The sequence below is a fragment of the Rattus norvegicus genome, chromosome 16 (genome assembly GCF_021556685.1).
Source record: "Rattus norvegicus strain SHRSP/BbbUtx chromosome 16, alternate assembly SHRSP_T2T, whole genome shotgun sequence".
Classification (NCBI taxonomy): domain Eukaryota; kingdom Metazoa; phylum Chordata; class Mammalia; order Rodentia; family Muridae; genus Rattus; species Rattus norvegicus.
Genome location: NC_141549.1, coordinates 78,918,349 through 78,941,511, shown reverse-complemented (window position 1 = coordinate 78,941,511; position 23,163 = coordinate 78,918,349). Strand labels below are relative to the sequence as shown.

Genomic DNA, 23,163 nt, shown 5'->3' with positions numbered 1-23,163 from the left:
AGCACGTGTCTTTGTTAAATGTTGGGGCATCTTTTGGGTATATGCCCAAGAGAGGTATAGCTGGGTCCTCCAGTAGTTCAATGTCCAATTTTCTGAGGAACCTCCAGGCTGATTTCCAGACTGGTTGTACTAGTTTGCAATCCCACCAACAATGGAGGAGTGTTCCTCTTCCTGAGTTTTTTTTTTTTAATTTTTTTTATTAACTTGAGTATTTCTTATATACATTTCGAGTGTTATTCCCTTTCCCGGTTTCCGGGCAAACATCCCCCTCCCCCCTCTCCTTCCTTATGGGTGTTCCCCTCCCAACCCTGCCCCCATTGCCGCCCTCCCCCCACCAGTCTAGTTCACTGGGGGTTCAGTCTTAGCAGGACCCAGGGCTTCCCCTTCCACTGGTGCTCTTACTAGGATATTCATTGCTACCTATGAGGTCAGAGTCCAGGGTCAGTCCATGTATAGTCTTTAGGTAGTGGCTTAGTCCCTGGAAGCTCTGGTTGCTTGACATTGTTGTACATATGGGGTCTCGAGCCCCTTCAAGCTCTTCCAGTTCTTTCTCTGATTCCTTCAACGGGGGACCTATTCTCAGTTCAGTGGTTTGCTGCTGGCATTCACCTCTGTATTTGCTGTATTCTGGCTGTGTCTCTCAGGAGCGATCTACATCCGGCTCCTGTTGGTCTGCACTTCTTGCTTCATCCATCTTGTCTCATTGGGTGGCTGTATATGTATGGGCCACATGTGGGGCAGACTCTGAATGGGTGTTCCTTCAGTCTCTGTTTTAATCTTTGCCTCTCCATTCCCTGCCAAGGGTATTCTTTTTCCTCATTTAAAGAAGGAGTGAAGCATTCACATTTTGATCATCCGTCTTGAGTTTCGTTTGTTCTAGGGATCTAGGGTAATTCAAGCATTTGGGCTAATAGCCACTTATCAATGAGTGCATACCATGTATGTCTTTCTGTGATTGGGTTAGCTCACTCAGGATGATATTTTCCAGTTCCAACCATTTGCCTACGAATTTCATAAACTCGTTGTTTTTGATAGCTGAGTAATATTCCATTGTGTAGATGTACCACATTTTCTGTATCCATTCCTCTGTTGAAGGGCATCTGGGTTCTTTCCAGCTTCTGGCTATTATAAATAAGGCTGCAATGAACATAGTGGAGCACGTGTCTTTTTTATATGTTGGGGCATCTTTTGGGTATATGCCCAAGAGAGGTATAGCTGGATCCTCAGGCAGTTCAATGTCCAATTTTCTGAGGAACCTCCAGACTGATTTCCAGAATAGTTGTACCAGTTTGCAATCCCACCAACAATGGAGGAGTGTTCCTCTTTTCCACATCCTCGCCAGCATCTGCTGTCACCTGAGTTTTTGATCTTAGCCATTCTCACTGGTGTGAGGTGAAATCTCAGGGTTGTTTTGATTTGCATTTCCCTTATGACTAAAGATGTTGAACATTTCTTTAGGTGTTTCTCAGCCATTCGGCATTCCTCAGCTGTGAATTCTTTGTTTAGCTCTGAACCCCATTTTTTAATAGGGTTATTTGTTTCCCTGCGGTCTAACTTCTTGAGTTCTTTGTATATTTTGGATATAAGGCCTCTATCTGTTGTAGGATTGGTAAAGATCTTTTCCCAATCTGTTGGTTGCCGTTTTGTCCTAACCACAGTGTCCTTTGCCTTACAGAAGCTTTGCTGTTTTATGAGATCCCATTTGTCGATTCTTTTTTTTTTTGCTTCCGCTGCTGTTTATTGACCTTCAGGTGGGCACTATAGCAACAGGCCTGGAGACGCTGCAGAGTACGAGGTGGAGAGTGGAACATCTGCAGGGACAGCAGTGGAGTGCACGAGGAGAGAGGCCAAAGCTGTTGGGAAAGCAAGTCAGGGATAGGGCCAAAAGTCATCTACATGGGAACCCTGGGCCCCCAGCCTCTGTTCTTGCTGTCTCCTGATTCCAGGCCAGGGCTGGGAATTCTCTGGAAAACTTTCTACAGGAGCAAAGAACACAGAGATAATGCTGCCCTTCTGTGATAAAGTCAGAGGGTTTCCAATCCTGCATTCCTCCTTCACCCCTGGCTCAAGTAGGGCCATGAAAAATAGCTGGGCTCTATTGCATGTTTCAGAGGCATTAATTTTTCCTGGTGTCCCAGCCCACCAGCGCCACACTATGGCCCAGAGTGAGCACTACAAGCGTTGCTGGCCTAATGGATAGGATAGGGGAGGGGAAGGGACAGGGGCTAGAAGAGAAGCTCCAGAGGATCATCATGGTACAGGCACTACACGCATGGTGTTGGTGAAGCCAGAGCCAGGGCGCCATCCAGTCAGCACAATGACCACATCTCCCTTCTTGAAGAAGCCTCGGGCCTTGCCAACATTCACGGCCAAGTTCACACGAAGATCAACGTCCTCAGCCCAGGCATCCAGTACGGCATCCTTACACAGCACAGGAAAGATGCCACGGTACAGATGGGCCTGGCGGGCTGTCTGGGGATTGCGTGTCACAGCAATGATAGGAGCCCTTGGGCGGTACCGGGCCACTTGGTGAGCACTCCTGCCAGACTTGGTGAGCACGATAATGGCCCCACTGCAGCACTTGAAGGAGGCCTCCACGGCACCCACGGCGGCAGCTTCTGTGGGGTCGCTGGTAATGGGCGCCAGGCGGCGGAGTTCCTCGAATAACTGCAAGTGGTAGATGGCAGCCTCTGCCTCTCGGGCAATCAGGTGCTGCATGCGAACAGCCTCCAGAGGGTAGTCCCCTTTGGCTGTTTCTCCGGACAGCATGATGCAGTCAGCTCCATCTAGGACTGCATTGGCCACGTCACTGCCTTCAGCACGGGTGGGGCGTGGCTTCTTGATCATGCTCTCCAGCATCTGGGTGGCGCAGATGACTGGCTTCCCAGCTCGGTTGCATCGTCCAATCATCATCTTCTGAGCTAGGAAGACCTTCTCTGCCGGAATCTCAATGCCCAGGTCACCACGAGCTACCATGATTCCATCGCTGGCCTCCAAAATCTCATCAAACCTGCGGACACCTTCATGGTTCTCGATTTTGCTGATGATCTTGATGTTCTTGCCCTTCTCTCCCAGGACCTTCCTAACCTCATGCACGTCAGCCGCCTTGCGGATGAAAGACGCAAACACCATGTCCACGTCCTGCTCCACCCCAAACTTCAGGTCCTGGATGTCCTTTTCTGACACAGCAGGGAGGTCCACAGCAGCACCAGGCAGGTTCACGCCCTTCTTGCTGCCCAAGGAGCCACCATTTTCCACTTCTGTCACCAGGTAGTCAGCACCTTTCTCCTTCACCTGCAGGGAGATGAGCCCATCGTCCACGTAGATCTTGCTGCCCACCTCCACCACCTTGCAGATGTTCTTATAGTCCAGCCACAGGATGTTCTCGTCGCACTTCTCCATGTAGGCGTTGTCCAGGGTGATCTTCAGTGTGGCTCCCTTCTTCAGCTCCACCTCTGCGGTGCCGCTGCCCTTGATGAGTCCAGTCCGGATCTCAGGTCCCTTTGTATCCAGAGCCACCGCAACAGGTCGGTAGAGAATGGGATCAGATGCAAAGCTTTCTGTGGCTGCACGGACATTCTTGATAGTCTCTGCATGGTACTCATGGGTTCCATGAGAGAAATTCAGCCGAGCCACATTCATCCCAGACTTAATCATCTCCTTCAGCATCTCCACAGATCGGGAAGCAGGGCCAATGGTACAGATGATCCCAGTGTTGCGGGCCGTGATGGGTGCGGAGTCAATGTCCAGGCGGCACATGTGTTCCAGGAAGGTGTCAGCCATGGCTGCATGGAGCTGCTGGGTCTGAATGAAGGCAGTCCCTGCTTCGCTGTCTGGCTTGGGCATGGTTTCTGAGATCCTCGGGGGTACTTCAGATCCTGTTGCAATACCTAAAGAGGACGTCTGTCGACTTAGGACGGGTCGCTGCTGTGCCCCATTTGTCGATTCTTGATCTTAGAGCATAAGCCATTGGTGTTTTGTTCAGGAAATTTTTTCCAGTACCCATGTGTTCCAGATGCTTCCCTAGTTTTTCTTCTATTAGTTTGAGTGTGTCTGGTTTGATGTGGAGGTCCTTGATCCACTTGGACTTAAGCTTTGTACAGGGTGATAAGCATGGATCGATCTGCATTCTTCTACATGTTGCCCTCCAGTTGAACCAGCACCATTTGCTGAAAATGCTATCTTTTTTCCATTGGATGGTTTTGGCTCCTTTGTCAAAAATCAAGTGACCATAGGTGTGTGGGTTCATTTCTGGGTCTTCAATTCTATTCCATTGGTCTATCTGTCTGTCTCTGCACCAATACCTTGCAGTTTTTATCACTATTGCTCTGTAATACTGCTTGAGTTCAGGGATAGTGATTCCCCCTGAAGTCCTTTTATTGTTGAGGATAGCTTTAGCTATCCTGGGTTTTTTGTTATTCCAGATGAATTTGCAAATTGTTCTGTCTAACTCTTTGAAGAATTGGATTGGTATTTTGATGGGGATTGCATTGAATCTGTAGATTGCTTTTGGTAAAATGGCCATTTTTACTATATTAATCCTGCCAATCCATGAGCATGGGAGATCTTTCCATCTTCTGAGGTCTTCTTCAATTTCTTTCCTCAGTGTCTTGAAGTTCTTATTGTACAGATCTTTTACTTGCTTGGTTAAAGTCACACCGAGGTACTTTATATTATTTGGGTCTATTATGAAGGGTGTCGTTTCCCTAATTTCTTTCTCGGCTTGTTTCTCTTTTGTATAGAGGAAGGCAACTGATTTATTTGAGTTAATTTTATACCCAGCCACTTTGCTGAAGTTGTTTATCAGCTTTAGTAGTTCTCTGGTGGAACTTTTGGGATCACTTAAATATACTATCATGTCATCTGCAAATAGTGATATTTTGACCTCTTCTTTTCCGATCTGTATCCCTTTGATCTCCTTTTGTTGTCTGATTGCTCTGGCTAGAACTTCAAGAACTATATTGAATAAGTAGAGAGAGAGTGGGCAGCCTTGTCTAGTCCCTGATTTTAGTGGGATTGCTTCAAGTTTCTCTCCATTTAGTTTAATGTTAGCAACTGGTTTGCCGTATATGGCTTTTACTATGTTTAGGTATGGGCCTTGAATTCCTATTCTTTCCAGGACTTTTATCATGAAGGGGTGTTGAATTTTGTCAAATGCTTTCTCAGCATCTAATGAAAAGATCATGTGGTTTTGTTCTTTCAGTTTGTTTATATAATGGATCACGTTGATGGTTTTCCGTATATTAAACCATCCCTGCATGCCTGGGATGAAGCCTACTTGATCATGGTGGATGATTGTTTTGATGTGCTCTTGAATTCGGTTTGCCAGAATTTTATTGAGTATTTTTGCGTCGATATTCATAAGGGAAATTGGTCTGAAGTTCTCTTTCTTTGTTGTGTCTTTGTGTGGTTTAGGTATAAGAGTAATTGTGGCTTCGTAGAAGGAATTCGGTAGGGCTCCATTTGTTTCAATTTTGTGGAATAGTTTGGATAATATTGGTATGAGGTCTTCTATGAAGGTTTGATAGAATTCTGCACTAAACCCGTCTGGACCTGGGCTCTTTTTGGTTGGGAGACCTTTAATGACTGCTTCTATTTCCTTAGGAGTTATGGGGTTGTTTAACTGGTTTATCTGTTCCTGATTTAACTTCGATACCTGGTATCTGTCTAGGAAATTGTCCATTTCCTGAAGATTTTCAAATTTTGTTGAATATAGGTTTTTATAGTAAGATCTGATGATTTTTTGAATTTCCTCTGAATCTGTAGTTATGTCTCCCTTTTCATTTCTGATTTTGTTAATTTGGACGCACTCTCTGTGTCCTCTCGTTAGTCTGGCTAAGGGTTTATCTATCTTGTTGATTTTCTCAAAGAACCAACTTTTAGTTCTGTTGATTCTTTCTATGGTCCTTTTTGTTTCTACTTGGTTGATTTCAGCTCTGAGTTTGATTATTTCCTGCCTTCTGCTCCTCCTGGGTGTATTTGCTTCTTTTTGTTCTAGAGCTTTTAGGTGTGCTGTCAAGCTGCTGACATATGCTCTTTCCTGTTTCTTTCTGCAGGCACTCAGCGCTATGAGTTTTCCTCTTAGCACAGCTTTCATTGTGTCCCATAAGTTCGAGTATGTTGTATCTTCATTTTCATTAAATACTAAAAAGTTTTTAATTTCTTTCTTTATTTCTTCCTTGACCAGGTTATCATTGAGTAGAGCATTGTTCAATTTCCAAGTATATGTGGGCATTCTTCCCTTATTGTTATTGAAGACCAGTTTTAGGCCGTGGTGGTCCGATAGCACGCATGGGATTATTTCTATCTTTCTGTACCTGTTGAGGCCCGTTTTTTGACCAATTATATGGTCAATTTTGGAGAAAGTACCATGAGGAGCTGAGAAGAAGGTATATCCTTTTGCTTTAGGATAGAATGTTCTATAAATATCCGTTAAGTCCATTTGGCTCATGACTTCTCTTAGTCTGTGGACATCACTGTTTAATTTCTGTTTCCATGATCTGTCCATTGATGAGAGTGGGGTGTTGAAATCTCCCACTATTATTGTGTGAGGTGCAATGTGTGTTTTGAGCTTTAGTAAGGTTTCTTTTACGTATGTAGGTGCCCTTGTATTTGGGGCATAGATATTTAGGATTGAGAGTTCATCTTGGTGGATTTTTCCTTTGATGAATATGAAGTGTCCTTCCTTATCTTTTTTGATGACTTTTAATTGGAAATTGATTTTATTTGATATTAGAATGGCTACTCCAGCTTGCTTCTTCTGACCATTTGCTTCGAAAGTTGTTTTCCAGCCTTTCACTCTGAGGTAGTGTCTGTCTTTGTCTCTGAGGTGTGTTTCCTGTAGGCAGCAGAATGCAGGGTCCTCGTTGCGTATCCAGTTTGTTAATCTATGTCTTTTTATTGGGGAGTTGAGGCCATTGATATTGAGAGATATTAAGCAATAGTGATTATTGTTTCCCTTTATATTCATATTTGGATGTGAGGTTATGTTTGTGTGCTTTCATTCTCTTTGTTTTGTTGCCAAGACGATTAGTTTCTTGCTTCTTCTCAGGTATAGCTTGCCTCCTTATGTTGGGCTTTACCATTTATTATCCTTTGTAGTGCTGGATTTGTAGAAAGATATTGTGTAAATTTGGTTTTGTCATGGAATATCTTGGTTTCTCCATCAATGTTAATTGAGAGTTTTGCTGGATACAGTAACCTGGGCTGGCATTTGTGTTCTCTTAGGGTCTGTATGACATCAGTCCAGGATCTTCTGGCCTTCATAGTTTCTGGCGAGAAGTCTGGTGTGATTCTGATAGGTCTCCCTTTATATGTTACTTGACCTTTTTCCCTTACTGCTTTTAATATTCTTTCTTTATTTTGTGCGTTTGGTGTTTTGACAATTATGTGACGGGAGGTGTTTCTTTTCTGGTCCAATCTATTTGGAGTTCTGTAGGCTTCTTGTATGTCTATGGGTATCTCTTTTTTTAGGTTAGGGAAGTTTTCTTCTATGATTTTGTTGAAGATATTTACTGGTCCTTTGAGCTGGGAGTCTTCACTCTCTTCTATACCTATTATCCTTAGGTTTGATCTTCTCATTGAGTCCTGGATTTCCTGTATGTTTTGGACCAGTAGCTTTTTCCGCTTTACATTATCTTTGACAGTTGAGTCAATGATTTCTATGGAATCTTCTGCTCCTGAGATTCTCTCTTCCATCTCTTGTATTCTGTTGGTGAAGCTTGTATCTACAGCTCCTTGTCTCTTCTTTTGGTTTTCTATATCCAGGGTTGTTTCCATGTGTTCTTTCTTGATTGCTTCTATTTCCATTTTTAATTCCTTCAACTGTTTGATTGTGTTTTCCTGGAATTCTTTCAGGGATTTTTGCGATTCCTCTCTGTAGGCTTCTACTTGTTTATTAATGTTTTCCCGTGTTTCCCTAAGTGTGTTCATGTCTTTCTTGAAGTCCTCCAGCATCATGATCAAATATGATTTTGAAACTAGATCTTGCTTTTCTGGTGTGTTTGGATATTCCATGTTTGTTTTGGTGGGGGAATTGGGCTCCGATGATGGCATGTAGTCTTGGTTTCTGTTGCTTGGGTTCCTGCGCTTGCCTCTCGCCATCAGATTATCTCTAGTGTTACTTTGTTCTGCTATTTCTGACAGTGGCTAGACTGTCCTATAAGCCTGTGTGTCAGGAGTGCTGTAGACCTGTTTTCCTCTCTTTCAGTCAGTTATGGGGACAGAGTGTTCTGCTTTCGGGCGTGTAGTTTTTCCTCTCTACAGGTCTTCAGCTGTTCCTGTGGGCCTGTGTCTTGAGTTCACCAGGCAGCTTTCTTGCAGCAGAAAATTTGGTCTTACCTGTGGTCCTGAGGCTCAAGTTCGCTCGTGGGGTGCTGCCCAGGGGCTCTCTGCAGCGGCAGCAACCAGGAAGACCTGTGCCGCCCCTTCCGGGAGCTTCAGTGCACCAGGGTTCCAGATGGTCTTTGGCTTTTTCCTCTGGCGTCCGAGATGTGTGTGCAGGGAGCAGTCTCTTCTGGTTTCCCAGGCTTGTCTGCCTCTCTGAAGGTTTAGCTCTCCCTCCCACAGGATTTGGGTGCAGAGAACTGTTTATCCGGTCTGTTTCTTTCAGGTTCCGGCGGTGTCTCAGGCAGGTGTCCTGCCGCTCCTGGGCCCTCCCCCACGGGAGCCCAGATGCCTTATACAGTTTCCTCTTGGGCCAGGGATGTGGGCAGGGGTGAGCAGTGTTGGTGGTCTCTTCCGCTCTGCAGCCTCAGGAGTGCCCACCTGACCAGGCGGTTGGGTCTCTCTCTCACCGGGTCTGGGAGCAGAGAGCTGCTGCGGGCCGGGATCCGCGGGTGTGGGACTTCCCTCTTCCTGAGTTTTTGATCTAAGCCATTCTCACTGGTGTGAGGTGAAATCTCAGGGTTGTTTTGATTTGCATTTCCCTCATGACTAAAGATGTTGAACATTTCTTTAGGTGCTTCTCAGCCTTTCATTAGGTGTTTCTCAGCCGTTAATGGATATCTTTACCTTTAATGTTTTACCTCAGTGATATAGAAAGGACTAAATTCTATGCGTAGTTATTAGTTTGGCATCCAAAGCCCATAGTATCCACTATTAAAAAAAGTAGCAGAAAGCTAGCCCTGAGGAGCGACTTCGTGCTGGAGACCAGAGGTAAGACCAACTTTTCTGCTCCAAGTGACCTGCCTGGTGGACTCAGGACACACAAAGGCAAAATTCCTCTGGGACTGGACACTTCCAGTTTCTAGCTGGCACTCAGACCTCTCTGATCCTGGCCCACAGCTCTCTGCTCCCAAACCCCATGGGAAAGAGAGCAGATTGCCCAGAAGTGTGGGCAATCCTGAAACTGCAGGGCAGGAGAGACCACCACTTCTGCCCACCTTTGCCGTCATCTTTGGCCCAAGAGGAAACTGTATAGTGCCTCTGGGTGCAGGAAGATTGTAGCAGTCAAGCTGCAGGAGCCCTGCAGCCCAGACTGTGCCCAGATCTGAAAGGACCCGGCCAAACCATTCCCTGCACCCAAGTCCCGTGGGAGGGAGAGCTAGACCTTCAGAGGGGCAGACATGCCTGGGAAACCAGAGGAGACTACTCTCTGCCCACATTTCTGATTCTAGAGGAAAACACCTAGCAACATCTGGGCCCCTGCACACAGGGACCTAGGAGAAGTAGCAGCAGACCCTTCTGGTTCCCACCCACAGGGACAGCTGAAAGCCAGTGGACAGGAATGACTACATGCTTGAGAGCAGAACACTCTGTTCCCATAACTGGCTGAAAGAAAACAGGTCTACAGCACTCCTGACACACAGGCCTATAGGTAGGTCAAGTCACTGTCAGAAATAGCAAAACAAGTAACACTAGAGACAACTTGATGGTGAGAGCCAAGTGCAGGAACCCAAGCAGCAGAAACCAAGACTACATGGCATCATCAGAGCCCAATTCTCACACCAAAGCAAACACTGAATATCCAAACACACCAGAAAAGCAAGCTCTAGATTTAAAATCACATTGATCATGATGATGGAGGACTTTAAGAAAGATATAAAGAACTCCCTTAGAGAAGCACAGGAAAACACAAATAAACAAGTAGAAGCCTATAGAGAGGAAACACAAAAATCCCTGTAAGAATTACAGGAAAACACAATCAAACAGGTGAAGGAATTGAAAATGGAAATAGAAATAATAAAGAAAGCACAAAGGGAGACAACCTTGAATATAGAAAAACAAAGGAAGAGACAAGGAGTTGTAGACACAAGCATCACCAACAGAATACAAGAGATAGAAGAGAGAATCTCAAGGGCAGAAGATTCCATAGAAATCATCAACACAACTGTCAAAGATAATGTAAAATGGAAAAAGCTACTGGCCCAAAACATACAGGAAATCCAGGACACAATGAGAAGATCAAACCTAAGGATAATAGGTATAGAAGAGAGTGAAGACTCCCAACTCAAAGGACCAGTAACTACTTTCAACAAAATCATAGAAGAAAACTTCCCTAAACGAAAGAAAGAGATGCCCATAAACATACAAGAAGCCTACAGAACTCCAAATAGATTGGACCAGAAAAGAAACTCCTCCCATCACACAATAGTCAAAACACCAAATGCACACATATACATGGAAGTTGAACAATGCTCTACTCAATGCTCTACCTGGTCAAGGAAGAAATAAAGAAAGAAATTAAAGATTTCCTAGAATTTAATGAAAATGAAGGTACAACATACCCAAACTTATGGGACACAATGAAAGCTGTGCTAAGAGGAAATCTCATAGCTCTGAGTGCCTGCAGAAAGAAATGGGAGAGAGCATATGTCAGTAACTTAATAGCACACCTAAAAGCTCTAGAACAAAAAGAAGCAAATACACCCAGGAGGAGTAGAAGGCGGGAAATAATCAAACTCAGAGCTGAAATCAACCAAGTAGAAACAAAAAGGACCATACAAAGGATCAACAGAACCAAAAGCTGGTTCTTTTGAGAAAATCAACAAGATAGATAAACCCTTAGCCAGACTAACCAGAGGACACCGAGAGTGTGTCCAAATTAACAAAATCAGAAATGAAAAGGGAGACATAACAACAGAATCAGAGGAAATTCAAAAAATCATCAGATCCTACTACAAAAGCCTATATTCAACAAAACTTGAAAATCTGCAGGAAATGGACAATTTCCTAGACAGATACCAGGTACTGAAGTTAAACCAGGAACAGATAAACCATTTAAACAACCTCATAACACTCCTAAGGAAATAGAAGCAGTCATTAAAGGTCTCCCAACCAAAAAGAGCCCAGGTCCAGACGGGTTCAGTACAGAATTCTATCAGACCTTCATAGAAGACCTCATACCAATACTATCCAAACTATGTCACAAAATTGAAACAGATGGAGTGCTACTGAATTCCTTCTATAAACCACAATCACTCTTATATCTAAACCACATAAAGACCCAACAAAGAAAGAGAACTTCGGACCAATTTCCCTTATGAATATTGACGCAAAAATACTCAATAAAATTCTTGCAAACCGAATCCAAGAGCACATCAAAACAATCATCCGTTATGATCAAATAGGCTTCATCCCAGGTATGCAGGGATGGTTTAATATACAGAAAACCATCAACGTGATCCATTATATAAACAAACTGAAAGAACAAAACCACATGATCATTTCATTAGATGCTGAGAAAGCATTTGACAAAATTCAACAGCCCTTCATGATAAAAGTCCTGGAAAGAACAGGAATTCAAGGCCCATACATAAACATGGTAAAAGCCATATACAGCAAACCAGTAGCTGACATTAAACTAAATGGAGAGAAACTTGAAGCAATCCTACTAAAATCAGGGACTAGACAAAGCTGCCCACTCTCTCCCTACTTATTCAATATAGTTCTCGAAGTCCTAGCCAGAACAATCAGACAACAAAGGGATCAAAGGGATATAGATTGGAAAGGAAGAAGTAAAAATATCTCTATTTGCAGATGATATGATAGTATATTTAAGTGATCCCAAAAGTTCCACTAGAGAACTACTAAACCTGAGAAACACCTTCAGCAACGTGGCTGTGTATAAAATTAACTCAAACAATTCAGTAGCCTTCCTCTACACAAACGAGAAACAAGCTGAGAAAGAAATTAGGGAAGCGACCTCCTTCATAATAGTCCCAAATAATATAAAAATACCTCGGTGTGACTTTAACCAAGCAAGTGAAAGATCTGTATGATAAGAACTTCAAGCCTCTGAAGAAAGAAATTGAAGAAGACCTCAGAAGATGGAAAGATCTCCCATGCCCATGGATTGGCAGGATTAATATTGTAAAAATGGACATTTTCCCAAAAGATCCACAGATTCAATACAATCCCCATCAAAATTCCAATCCAATTCTTCAGAGAGTTAGACAGAACAATTTGCAAGTTCATCTGTAATAACAAAAAACCCAGGATAGCTAAAATTATCTTCAACAATAGAAGGACTTCCGGGGGAATCACTATCCCTGAACTCAAGCAGTATTACAGAGCAATAGTGATAAAAACTGCATGGTATTGGTACAGAGACAGACAGATAGACCAGTGGGATAGAACTGAAGACCCAGAAATGAACCCACACACCTATGGTCACTTGATTTTTGACAAAGGAGCCAAAACCATTCAATGGAAAAAATATAGCATTTTCAGTAAATGGTGCTGGTTCAACTGGAGGTCAGCATATAGAAGAATGCAGATCGATCCATTCTTATCATCCTGTACAAAGCTTAAGTCCAAGTGGATCAAGGACCTCCACATCAAACCAGATACACTCAAACTAATAGAAGAAAAAGTGGGGAAGAATCTCGAACACGTGGGCACTGGAGAAAATTTCCTGAACAAAACACCAATGGCTTATGCTCTAAGATCAAGAATCGACAAATGGGATCTCACAAAACTGCAAAGCTTCTGTAAGGCAAAGGACACTGGGGTTAGGACAAAATGGCAACCAACAGATTGGAAAAAGTTCTTTACCAATCCTACAATTGACAGAGGGCTTATATCCAAAATATACAAAGAACTCACAAAGTTGGACTTCAGTAAGATAAATAACCCTATTAAAAAATGGGGTTCAGAGCTAATCAAAGAATTCACAGCTGAGGAATGCCGAATGGCTGAGAAGCACCTAAAGAAATGTTCAAAATCTTTAGTCATAAGGGAAATGCAAGTCAAAACAACACTGAGATTCCACCTCACACCAGTCACAATGGCTAAGATAAAAAACTCAGGTGACAGCAAATGCTGGCGAGGATGTGGAGAAAGAGGAACACTCCTCCATTGTTGGTGGGATTGCAGACTGGTAAAACCATTCTGGAAATCAGCCTGGAGGTTCCTCAGAAAATTGGACATTGAACTGCCTGAGGATCCAGCTATACCTCTCTTGGGCATATACCCAAAAGATGCCCCAACATATAAAAAAGACACGTGCTCCACTATGTTCATCGCAGCCTTATTTATAATAGCCAGAAGCTGGAAAGAACCCAGATGCCCTTCAACAGAGGAATGGATACAGAAAATGTGGTACATCTACACAATGGAATATTACTCAGCTATCAAAAACAATGACTTTATGAAATTCATAGGCAAATGGATGGAACTGGAAAATATCATCCTGACTGAGGTAACCCAATCAGAAAAACACACATGGTATGCACTCATTGATAAGTGGCTATTAGCCCAAATGCTTGAATTACTCTAGATGCACAGAACACATGAAACTCAAGAAGGATGACGAAAATGAGCATGTTTTACTCCTTCTTTAAAAGGGGAACAAGGATACTCTTAGGAGGGGATAGGATGGTAAAGTTTAGAACAGAGACTGAAGGAACATCCATTCAGAGCCTGCCCCACATGTGGCCCATACATATACAGCCACCAAACTAGATAAGATGGATGAAGCAAAGAGGTGCAGGTTGACAGGAACCGGATGTAGATCTCTCATGAGAGACACAGCGGAATATGGGAAATACTTAGGGGAATGTCAGCAACAAACCACTGAACTGAGAACGGGACCCCCGTTGAAGGAATCAGAGAAAGGACTGGAAGAGCTTGAAGGGGCTCGAGACCCCATATGAACAACAATGCCAAGCAACCAGAGCTTCCAGGGACTAAGCCACTACCTAAAGACTATACATGGACTGACCCTGGGCTCCAGCCTCATAGATAGCAATGAATATCCTAGTAAGAGCACCAGTGGAAGGGAAAGCCCTGGGTCCTGCTAAGACTGAACCCCCAGTGAACTAGACTGTTGGGGGGAGGGCGGCAATGGGGGGGCAGATGGGGAGGGGAACACCCAATCGAAGGGGAGGGGGAGAGGTTAGGGGGATGCTGGCCTGGAAACCAGGAAAGGGAATAACATTTGAAATGTAAATAAGAAATACCCAATTTAATAAAGATGGAAAAAATAAATCTAAGAAAAAAAAGTAGCTGTGTGTCTTTCCTCCTTCACATTAGCACACGGAATTACTCTTACTCTCTGCTCACTACACTGGCAGCCTCCTATGTGTAAAGTCTCTCTAGATTCATGTGGGACACAAGTTAGTGGATTACAGGTATAAAGTCATCAGCGTCTCTGAAGAGTGTTGCAGGAGTCTTTCTGTTGGTCCCAACTTGGGGTGGGAATCGTGGCCAGTGGATTGGGAAACATAAATACAATGGTTATAATTGGGTCCAAAGGAGCCAGTACTTGTGGCTGCAGAGAAACTGCAAATGTGAAGGAGGGACAAGCCCTGACTGCATAAACTAATATAGGTAGAAGTGGCTCTGGGCCCCTGCTTCCTACTTTTGCCACTCGAGTTAACTTTCTATTTGGTCCTCTCTCAATAGTACATTTCTTGAAAAATCGAATGGGATCATATTTGCTTAATTCTTGGCCATATTTTTTTCTTTATCATACAAGGGTATCTGTCCTGTTCTTCAATGCAGGTGCCCTGAAATGCCCGTGTTTTCTCAACATAATACAGATTCATTGAAGACTCATTTTTAGTATGAAGAAGCTACACTTCAGAGTGTTTTCCTTTATTGAAGCAATGGTTACACGTTGTTCACGTGACTCCTGGTAAACCAACGACGTTTTTGGCAACAGCTGCCTTTTCCTGAATAACAGGTGCTGATTAGAACGAAAAACCACGGGCATCTGTGCATGTGACAGTTGTTTTTTCCTCGGACACATTTCATTGTGTCAAGGCCAGCACCTGCAAAAAAAAAAAAAAAAAAAAAAAAAAAAAGAACAAGAGAACCTCAGATGCTTGCTATAGCTGTAGTGATCTTTAGCACGCTTGATGAAGTCACAAGACCTCTACACAAATTTCACTATTTAAAGAAAAAAATTCCACAACCGATACTCTGAAAATCTGAGCTGAACTAACTTACGAGGGTGAGTCCCACAGCTCAATAGCTATTTGTGGTTATTACACTAGGAAGAGCAAATGAAGGACACTTTCTTTTCTATTAATTTTGAGACAAGGAAGATCCACGATCTCTGGCCATAGAGCACTCTCATCACCACAAACTCTTCCGTGGGACAGTGGAGCTATGGTGGTGGGAGGAAATGGAGCGATACTCTGATTTCCCTGCCCCAGAACTTTCTAAGAAAACCATCACAACCCAAACCACTCACTTGCTCATACTAAATCCCTCTTCCCGAGTTCCGTCTCACAGCCTTTCTCTACATTCTATGGGTTCTGACTTCTGTGGTGTATGTTGAAAGAGCCATGAGCTAAATCTAATGTTGGCCTCAAAATGATCATTCCCAGTCGGACCCTCCTGAGGTGACCACCTTCAGGTTTTGTTTCCTTTTGTGGTGTTGCTTGTGCTGAAAAGATTCTAAGAGCATGATCAGCATATTCTGTGTTCCCTGGTGAAGTGCTTGCAGCTGATTGTCTGGCACTAGAGCGAGCAGTAGAAATCAAGTTTTGAAAGCTCTTCGACAGAGACCCACATTGCTTTGTTTCTCCTAATGACATCATTAATCTAAGTATTCCTATGTGTGCTCCTCCTCTTTGTTTTCGATCAGTGTATTTGTTGTGTATTTAAATGATTAAATTGACAGAATCTTGAGAGTCCTTTGGGAGACGGGCCTCTTGTATGTATGCCTGTGGGAAATGATCTTGATTGTGTTAATTGATGGTAACCTGACCCATTTTAACTGTGAATGGGGCCCTTCCTAGGCTTGCACCATGGAATATATAAAATGGAGAGACTGAGGAAGCTTGTACTCATTCATGGCTCTCTGAGTTTGGACCATGGCTTTTTGTAGTTTCCTTTCCAGTTGCTATGACAAAATATTCTGACCAAAACAACTTATGAGAGAAAGGGCTTAGTTCATAATTAGAAGTAGAAATCTATCAGTACAAGAATATTAAGGTGGCTGGAACTTGAAATCTATCAGTACAAGGACATTAAGGTGGCTGGAACTTGAAGAAGTTAGTTGACACAACCATGATCAAAAGCAGAGAGAGAGAGAGAGAGAGAGAGAGAGAGAGAGAGAGAGAGAGAGAGAGAGGTTGCATGCCAGTGCTTAACTAAACTTTGGAAGTCTTTTATAGTCCAGGCCCTAAACCCTGGAAATGGTGACTTTTTTTAATGGGCAGATCTTCCCTCAGTTAACACAACGAAGACAATCACCTATAGATAACCTAGACAATCCACAACTGATATTCTCTTCCCATGCTGTTCTCAGTTGTGTCAAGGAGACAACAGTGTCATGTGGATGTCATGTGACCAGCTCCTTGAAGTTCATATTGCCCTGGTTTTCCTGCCACAGTATACTGTATATTTCATTTTCTCCCCTTTGTTGTTCTTCTGAATATTATATCATATCAAAAAATAAACCAAGGCTAAGTAGAGGAAGGTTAAACATAGTAGGATGGTTTTAAGCCAAAGAGAGAATCAGAACACAGTTCATTCAATGTCTCTCTGATCTAACAGATGACAAATGTGAAGTCATTGCTGTTCACAGAGCAGAAAGGTCACAAAGGCAGACCTTGGACCACGATGGATTCTCCCAGCCCCTTTTCGATTCTCATTCTATTGGAGTACATCCCTAGCTGAGCATTGCATCCTGCTGCGCCATAAGGATCACTTTCTGGCTTTCCTTTACCAAATTGTGTTCATCACAAGAAAGTGACTATGGGCTCTGCCTGAAGTAATTCAGTTACATTTTGAGTTCAAGACCTGCCTGAAGTAATTCAGTTACATTTTGAGTTCAAGACCTGCCTGAAGTAATTCAGTTACATTTTGAGTTCAAGACCTCCTTAATTTGACGATGGTCAACTTGATTCCTGGTCTATTGGACTGTGCTCTTGATTTACTGATTACCAGTCATAAGACTGGGGTAAACTATCCAAGAAATAGTGATCGTAACTCCTTTTTATTTACAAGGAAATTGTAAGGAATGGGTTCAAATGACAGCCCTTGTATTTCATTCAAGGGCTATGTTTCCTACACACAGCCTTTCAAGATATTTGTCATTTGTCACCAAACTACCTAATCTAAAACATCAAGTTCACATTTCTCATTAGCCAACTGTATTGTGGTCATGTGTTAAATGGTCCTGTGAAAGGTCATTAAGGAGTGGGTGCCTGTGTCTTGATAGAAATCTGACCTCTTGGTGAGCTATGCCTCCCTGGGGGTAAGAAAGAATGGTTTCTACAAAGATATTTTCTAGGGAACCATGACAGGAAGTGGGTTGAAGATCTTGGAAATCTCTATTAATTACTAGCTGGTCAGGCTCATTGTCTGATACCTAGGACACAAGCTGAAGCCCCTGATGTTAATTTGCTACATGCTTTTGAGCCTTGGAATGCTGTCCTGCTGATCGCTCCTTAGACACCAAACTAATTTTTCACCTATTCTGGGACCCACTGTACTCAGCTCAGGTCAGGGGCAGTTCTTGGTACTTACCTGAGTTCATCTGGAAGCAGGACAGAAAGAGGACCAGCATCAGAAAGCAGGAGATCTTCATGCTTTCTGCACACAGAGCTGATTAAAGACAAGGCCAGAGCTGGAAAGCTTAGCTCACTGATGAACCCAGAGCACAGAGTGCATCTGTCCTAATAGAGAGGCAGGAATAAATAACCTCAAAGTTGAGCTTTAAGGAGGGATGGCCATCTAGAGTGACTGTCCAATAGTTAAGCTCTACATTGTTTATCCAGAGGCATCTCAAATCCCGAAATTATTTTGTCTCTGTTGCCTGGGCCTAGATTTTGTTCTCACCTTGGAAATGCCAATTACCTCTTGTCTTAACAGGTCTCATAAATGCTCCATAGGAAATACACAATTTCTTTAAACTATGTTTTCTGTCAAGATTTTTAATTTACCATAATTACACATCGGATGGTTTCCCTCAAAGTTTGCACGCTGGTATATTTACAGTACAGGACTGGATAGGAGGCAGAGGGAAATGTCTTCCCCAGAATTTCGTCTTATTATGATTCAAATGGCATCATTTAAAAAATATGGTAGATATACCACAAGCTTTTAGAGGGAAACTGACTATGAAAAATGTCCAAAATTCTATCAAGAATTTGCTACAAATGGAGCATTCTAAACCCTGATCAGAGTCAACTAAAAGAAGGGTGGAAACCAGGAACCTGGATCCTGTTGCTTTTTCTGTCAGCCATTGTCCCTAGCTGATGCACAGCTGTCTATGCTTTTCAACCTCTGGGGACAGCACTGGTCAGTAATCCCAGATGTTTAAGAAACTAGCAAAATGAAAATACTTAAATATTAAAATATTTATTTTTGATTCCCATGAGGGGTATTTTTTGTTTTTACCAGTTTAGGTGTCCAGGCTGTTGATATTGTCCAAAGTCACCCTTCATTACAGATGACTCAGATTGTAATGCTGTCAGTCCCTGAGTATAAATGTCCTCAGTGACCACAGAATCACATACCTTCTCACTGTGGATCCAAAATGGCCACACTCTGAGTTTGGCTCCTTTCTGTCTTGCAGTGTAAAATATCCCACCCTTCTCTTAACTTTTGGTTCTATGAGAAACTAGGTAGCTTTTCTTAAAACTCTTTCCTACTCTCTTGGACTGATTCAGAATTATTTTCTGCTCTCTTTCACTCCTGCTGTCTCTAGATTAGCAGTAAGATCTGGAAGGTCAACTAGATTCAATGTCATCTGATGGCAAGAGTGTCTCATTGCGTGCCTGTGTCTTCCTTTGTCTCTCACAAGAGGCAGCGCAGTAGTGCCTGTATCTCTCAGTAAGGCCAAGGCTGATCCTCTGGTGGGGTTTGTCCTAGCCTACTCCTCCATTCTTCCACTCTAGGGTGAGTGTTTTACGGAGTGGCCTCATAACAATCTGTCAACTTTTTACATTGGCGACTATATTCAGAGTTGTAAAACAATCCTGTCTCCTTACTTCATTAATATCTACTTACCATGAAACATTTTAATACAGAATGCAGATAATGATGCTGAGTTATAGTGAGAGATCCATATCACCTAATATCAAGAAATTGTGCTCGTCACAGTACACTTCCCTTTTGAAATAGCATATCAGTATGGCGATAGAATGTTCATAGTCACTTCATAGAGGAGTGTTTGTAGGAAAAATAATTATAGTTCTGTTGCATTGGAAAAATGTCCTGACCTTGCATTTATATGATGAGGAGTACATTGCTAACAGGCTGTGGTTCTCCTCTTGTAGCTGTGACAACTCAGGGAAGAATGGGTGTATTTTGGCTGATAGTTTCAGAGACACAGTCCACGATGGCACAGAGGGTGTGGAGGAAGGAAGGAGCATGTGTTCACATTGAATCCACAGTCAAGAAACTCACAAGGGGCCAGGGAAAGGGTCTGTTGGGGAGAATAATTGTTGTGTAAGCACAAGGACCTGGGTTTGTACCTTCAGCGCCCACTTGAAAGCTGTACATGGTCTTACTTGCCTTGCTTGTGACCCCACTGCTTGGAGGGGTGGGGCTGTATGCAACAGTAGGATTATTGGGACTTGCCGGCTAGCAGCTTCACTGAAACAATTAACAAGCAAGCAGACACACAATTAGCTCCAGGTTGTGAGAGATTCTGGCAGAAGAGCCGAGTGTGATGGAGTGGGAGAGTTATCATTCTTCTCTGGGACCTGTGACTTAACATAGGTGCTCAAACATGCAACACACATACATACTTTGCAACACAGACACGCAACAGGCAGGAAGAGGGTTATGTTGTTAGACTTCAACTCCTGCTTTTAGCAACATCCCTTCTCCAGTGAGCCTTTCCTCATGATTAAGTGCGAACCTCCTCTCTCTATAGGCTACTCAGCATAACTGTAATGCCAAATGTACTCATTCCAGCTCCAAACCTTTTTATACTGTTTAATAGTGCATATACTTCTCAAAAGTCCAACTTTCATGTTTCCTTTGAAGGCGATCTTTAACATATGACTGCCTGTAAAATAATGAAAACAAATGACATCATCGCAAAGTCCAATGGTACCGGATTAATGTTCTCTCTGTAAAAGGGAGGAAGAGGAGTGGGTACACAACAAGAATGTGCCGAAGGAAAAAAAAAACCCTTAGCTTAATTGAGTGGACTTCAAAACTAATGGAGACTGGCGGATATGAAAATCTATCATTGTCCTAGCAGGTGAAAAGGCGAAAAATCAGAGAAATCTCCAGTGAGAACAGATGTTAATGATTTTCCTTAGATACATATTATAGTAAGAACAGTCTGTTATAACACATTGCTATAATTATATCTGTTTGATGAGCACGCATCTTGTTCAATCTCACACACACACACACACACACACACACACACACAAACAATAATAATGCATAAGTATTTAAAGACAACCCAGTGAGCTAATTTAGTGTCATTTGTACGTACATTTAATCTGGGGCTGAGCACTTGGGGCTGGGCAACCAATTTGGGGCTTGTTATGGTTTATATATTCTTGGCCCAGGGAGTGGCACTATTTGGAGGTGTGGCCTTGTTGGAGTAGGTGTGTCACTGTGGGTATGGACTATCAGACCCACTCCTAGGGGCCTGGAAGTTAGTCTTCCATTGGCAGCCTTCAGAAGAAGATGTAGAACCTGACTGTGCCTGCCTGGATGCTGCCATGCTCTTGCCTTAGTAATAATGGACTGAGCCTCTGAACCTGTAAGCCAGCCCCTATTAAATGCTGTCCTTATAAGAGTTGCCTTGGTCATGGTGTCTGTTCACAGCAGTAAAACCCTAACTAAGACAGGGCTCATCCCTGGGAAAGCATGATTTTCTGTCTCTTAATAATCACCAGGAGCTTGTAATGCTTTGCATATGGGTGGACTCCCTTAAGAGTCCTCTCCCATATTAATATGTCTATTAATATGTCTATTAATGTTGTCATTGTCCAGTTCTTATTTTACGTAGCCATATGTTTAAGGATTCATAAGTGTAGCTTCCCTGTCATTTCTAGAAGTCACAAACTCAAGTCAACTTCTGGGCCTTAGCAATATACTGCGGGGGTCACAGGGCCGTAGATGGAGGAGTTGTGCTATAAATGTATCCTATTGATGCTGAAAATCCCACAATAAACTCTTCCCTGTATTGTGACTACTTGATGTTTTCGGAGACGATCTCTGCTGCAAAGAGAAGCTTCTCTCAGGAGGACTGAGAGCTACACTTACCTGCGGATATAAGGATACTGTATAAAATGCAGTTAGAAATTATGCTGACTCAGTAAATCGGCAGGAGTAGGTGCTCCTCTAAGATCCATGACCTACCTCAACAGCCTAGATAGTTTGCTAGGTTTCTAGAACCTGGCATGGTTTGCTTCCAGTTGATTCAGTCTTTTGTCCCATTAGAGAGTTTTTGGTTACCACCAAGATATGCCTACCACTTATTACATCTTCAGGAGTATCTTTCAATACTGTACCTAACCACAGAGACTCTTCCTTAAAACTAGTTTTCATAATACCAGAAAGTGTTATGCGAGCTGTCAAAGGGGAATGGTCAATAGTTCTACCTAGCAACAATACCTATGAAACACATGTAATGTGTTGATCAAATCCTTCCCCAAATTCCTTCTCCTTGAACTCCTCTTACAACCCATCCACCACTTTGCCCTCCCAACTTTGTGTGTTCATTTAAAAAAACAGACTGAGTTCACTTACTGTTGCCTCTGTGTATGTGGGTGTATGTAGAATTAAAAATTTAAATAAAATCCCATTGTAGGACTTCTGCTACTTGCCCCAATGCTTTGTGTCCCCAAATGAAACACACACACACACACACACACACACACACACACACACACACACACACAAAACCTTTATATTTTGATATGCCTTAAACAGTGTAATAGCTGGGCCACTTCCTAACCTCCAAGCAACCTCCCGATGATAACCCTGAGTTATTACTTAAACTAAATTCTATTTTCGACCTTGGCTGCCATAAACCCAGAGGGCTGCCCAACTGGCCTACCCTTTTCTGGCTCCTTCACATGTGAGCTATGCCTCCCTGTCATTCACTATTTTCAGATCTTCTTCTTCCTCATTCCTCTATGTCCCAAGCCAGATTCCTAAACGTTCTGCCTCTGTCTGCCCTGCCCAGCCATTGGATATCAGCTTCTTTATTTACCAATCAGAACTAACTGGGGGCAGAGTCCCTCAGTGTCTTCTATGCAGACAGTCATGTAAGCAATTTTGGGGACCAAGATTAACATTATAGTACAAGAAGCATTAAGCCAAACCCACGATACAGTTAAAGGGCCATCCACCACAGCATGGGTGTGGGAACCATTTCCCCGAGGAGGAAAAAATCTGACTCTTTTCACTACTTGCCATCAATTTCCAATAGCTTTTTAGTTATGACTTTACGTGATAGTGCCCATTTCTGCTGATATTTTGACAGTCTTGATCTTGTCCTAGGCCTTTATCCATAGCTTCTGCGAGGTCGATCGTCAGAGGCTCTGTCCTGTTAAGAAAACATCTTTTTCCTGCAGACATGTTCTATCTTTACTCTTACATTGTTTTCTGTCCCCTTGTGGTAGTTTGAATAGCTTTGGCCAACATAGATTCATGTGTTTGAATTCTTGGCCACAGGGCATGGAACTCTTAGGAGGTGTGGCCTTATAAGAGGACTTTTGTCACTGTGTAGGTGGGCTTTGTTTGATCCCATGCCTAATCTCTGCTCAGTGTGGAATTACAGTCTTT

The 23,163-nt window shown here is 42.9% G+C and overlaps 2 protein-coding genes and 1 pseudogene across 2 annotated transcripts; all 3 read right to left on the bottom strand.

Annotated features, from left to right (window-relative positions):
- Positions 1–23,163, bottom strand: part of Erich1 (glutamate-rich 1) — a gene marked incomplete at its 5' end in the record, with an annotated part of 52,793,804 nt that overhangs the window by 4,722,852 nt on the left and 48,047,789 nt on the right.
- Positions 1,713–3,934, bottom strand: Pkml1 (pyruvate kinase M1/2 like 1; annotated as a pseudogene). The gene has a single exon (XR_015640060.1). The product of XR_015640060.1 is annotated as a pyruvate kinase M1/2 like 1, transcript variant X2 (transcript).
- Positions 15,002–18,089, bottom strand: Defb40 (defensin beta 40). Its single transcript, NM_001037511.2, has 2 exons — positions 17,926–18,089; positions 15,002–15,215 (listed from the first exon to the last, which is right to left on the bottom strand). Exons 1-2 carry the CDS (start codon positions 17,984–17,986, stop codon positions 15,055–15,057), a joined length of 222 nt encoding a protein of 73 aa, NP_001032600.1. The 5' UTR covers positions 17,987–18,089; the 3' UTR covers positions 15,002–15,054.

Excerpts from the sequence above, each read along its gene's own strand:
- Defb40 (NM_001037511.2), bottom strand. The coding sequence starts at position 17,986 with ATGAAGATCTCCTGCTTTCTGATGCTGGTCCTCTTTCTGTCCTGCTTC. Across the intron at positions 15,216-17,925 it reads CTGCTTCCAGATGAACTCAG|GTGCTGGCCTTGACACAATG; the intron begins GTAAGTACCAAG and ends TTTTTTTTGCAG.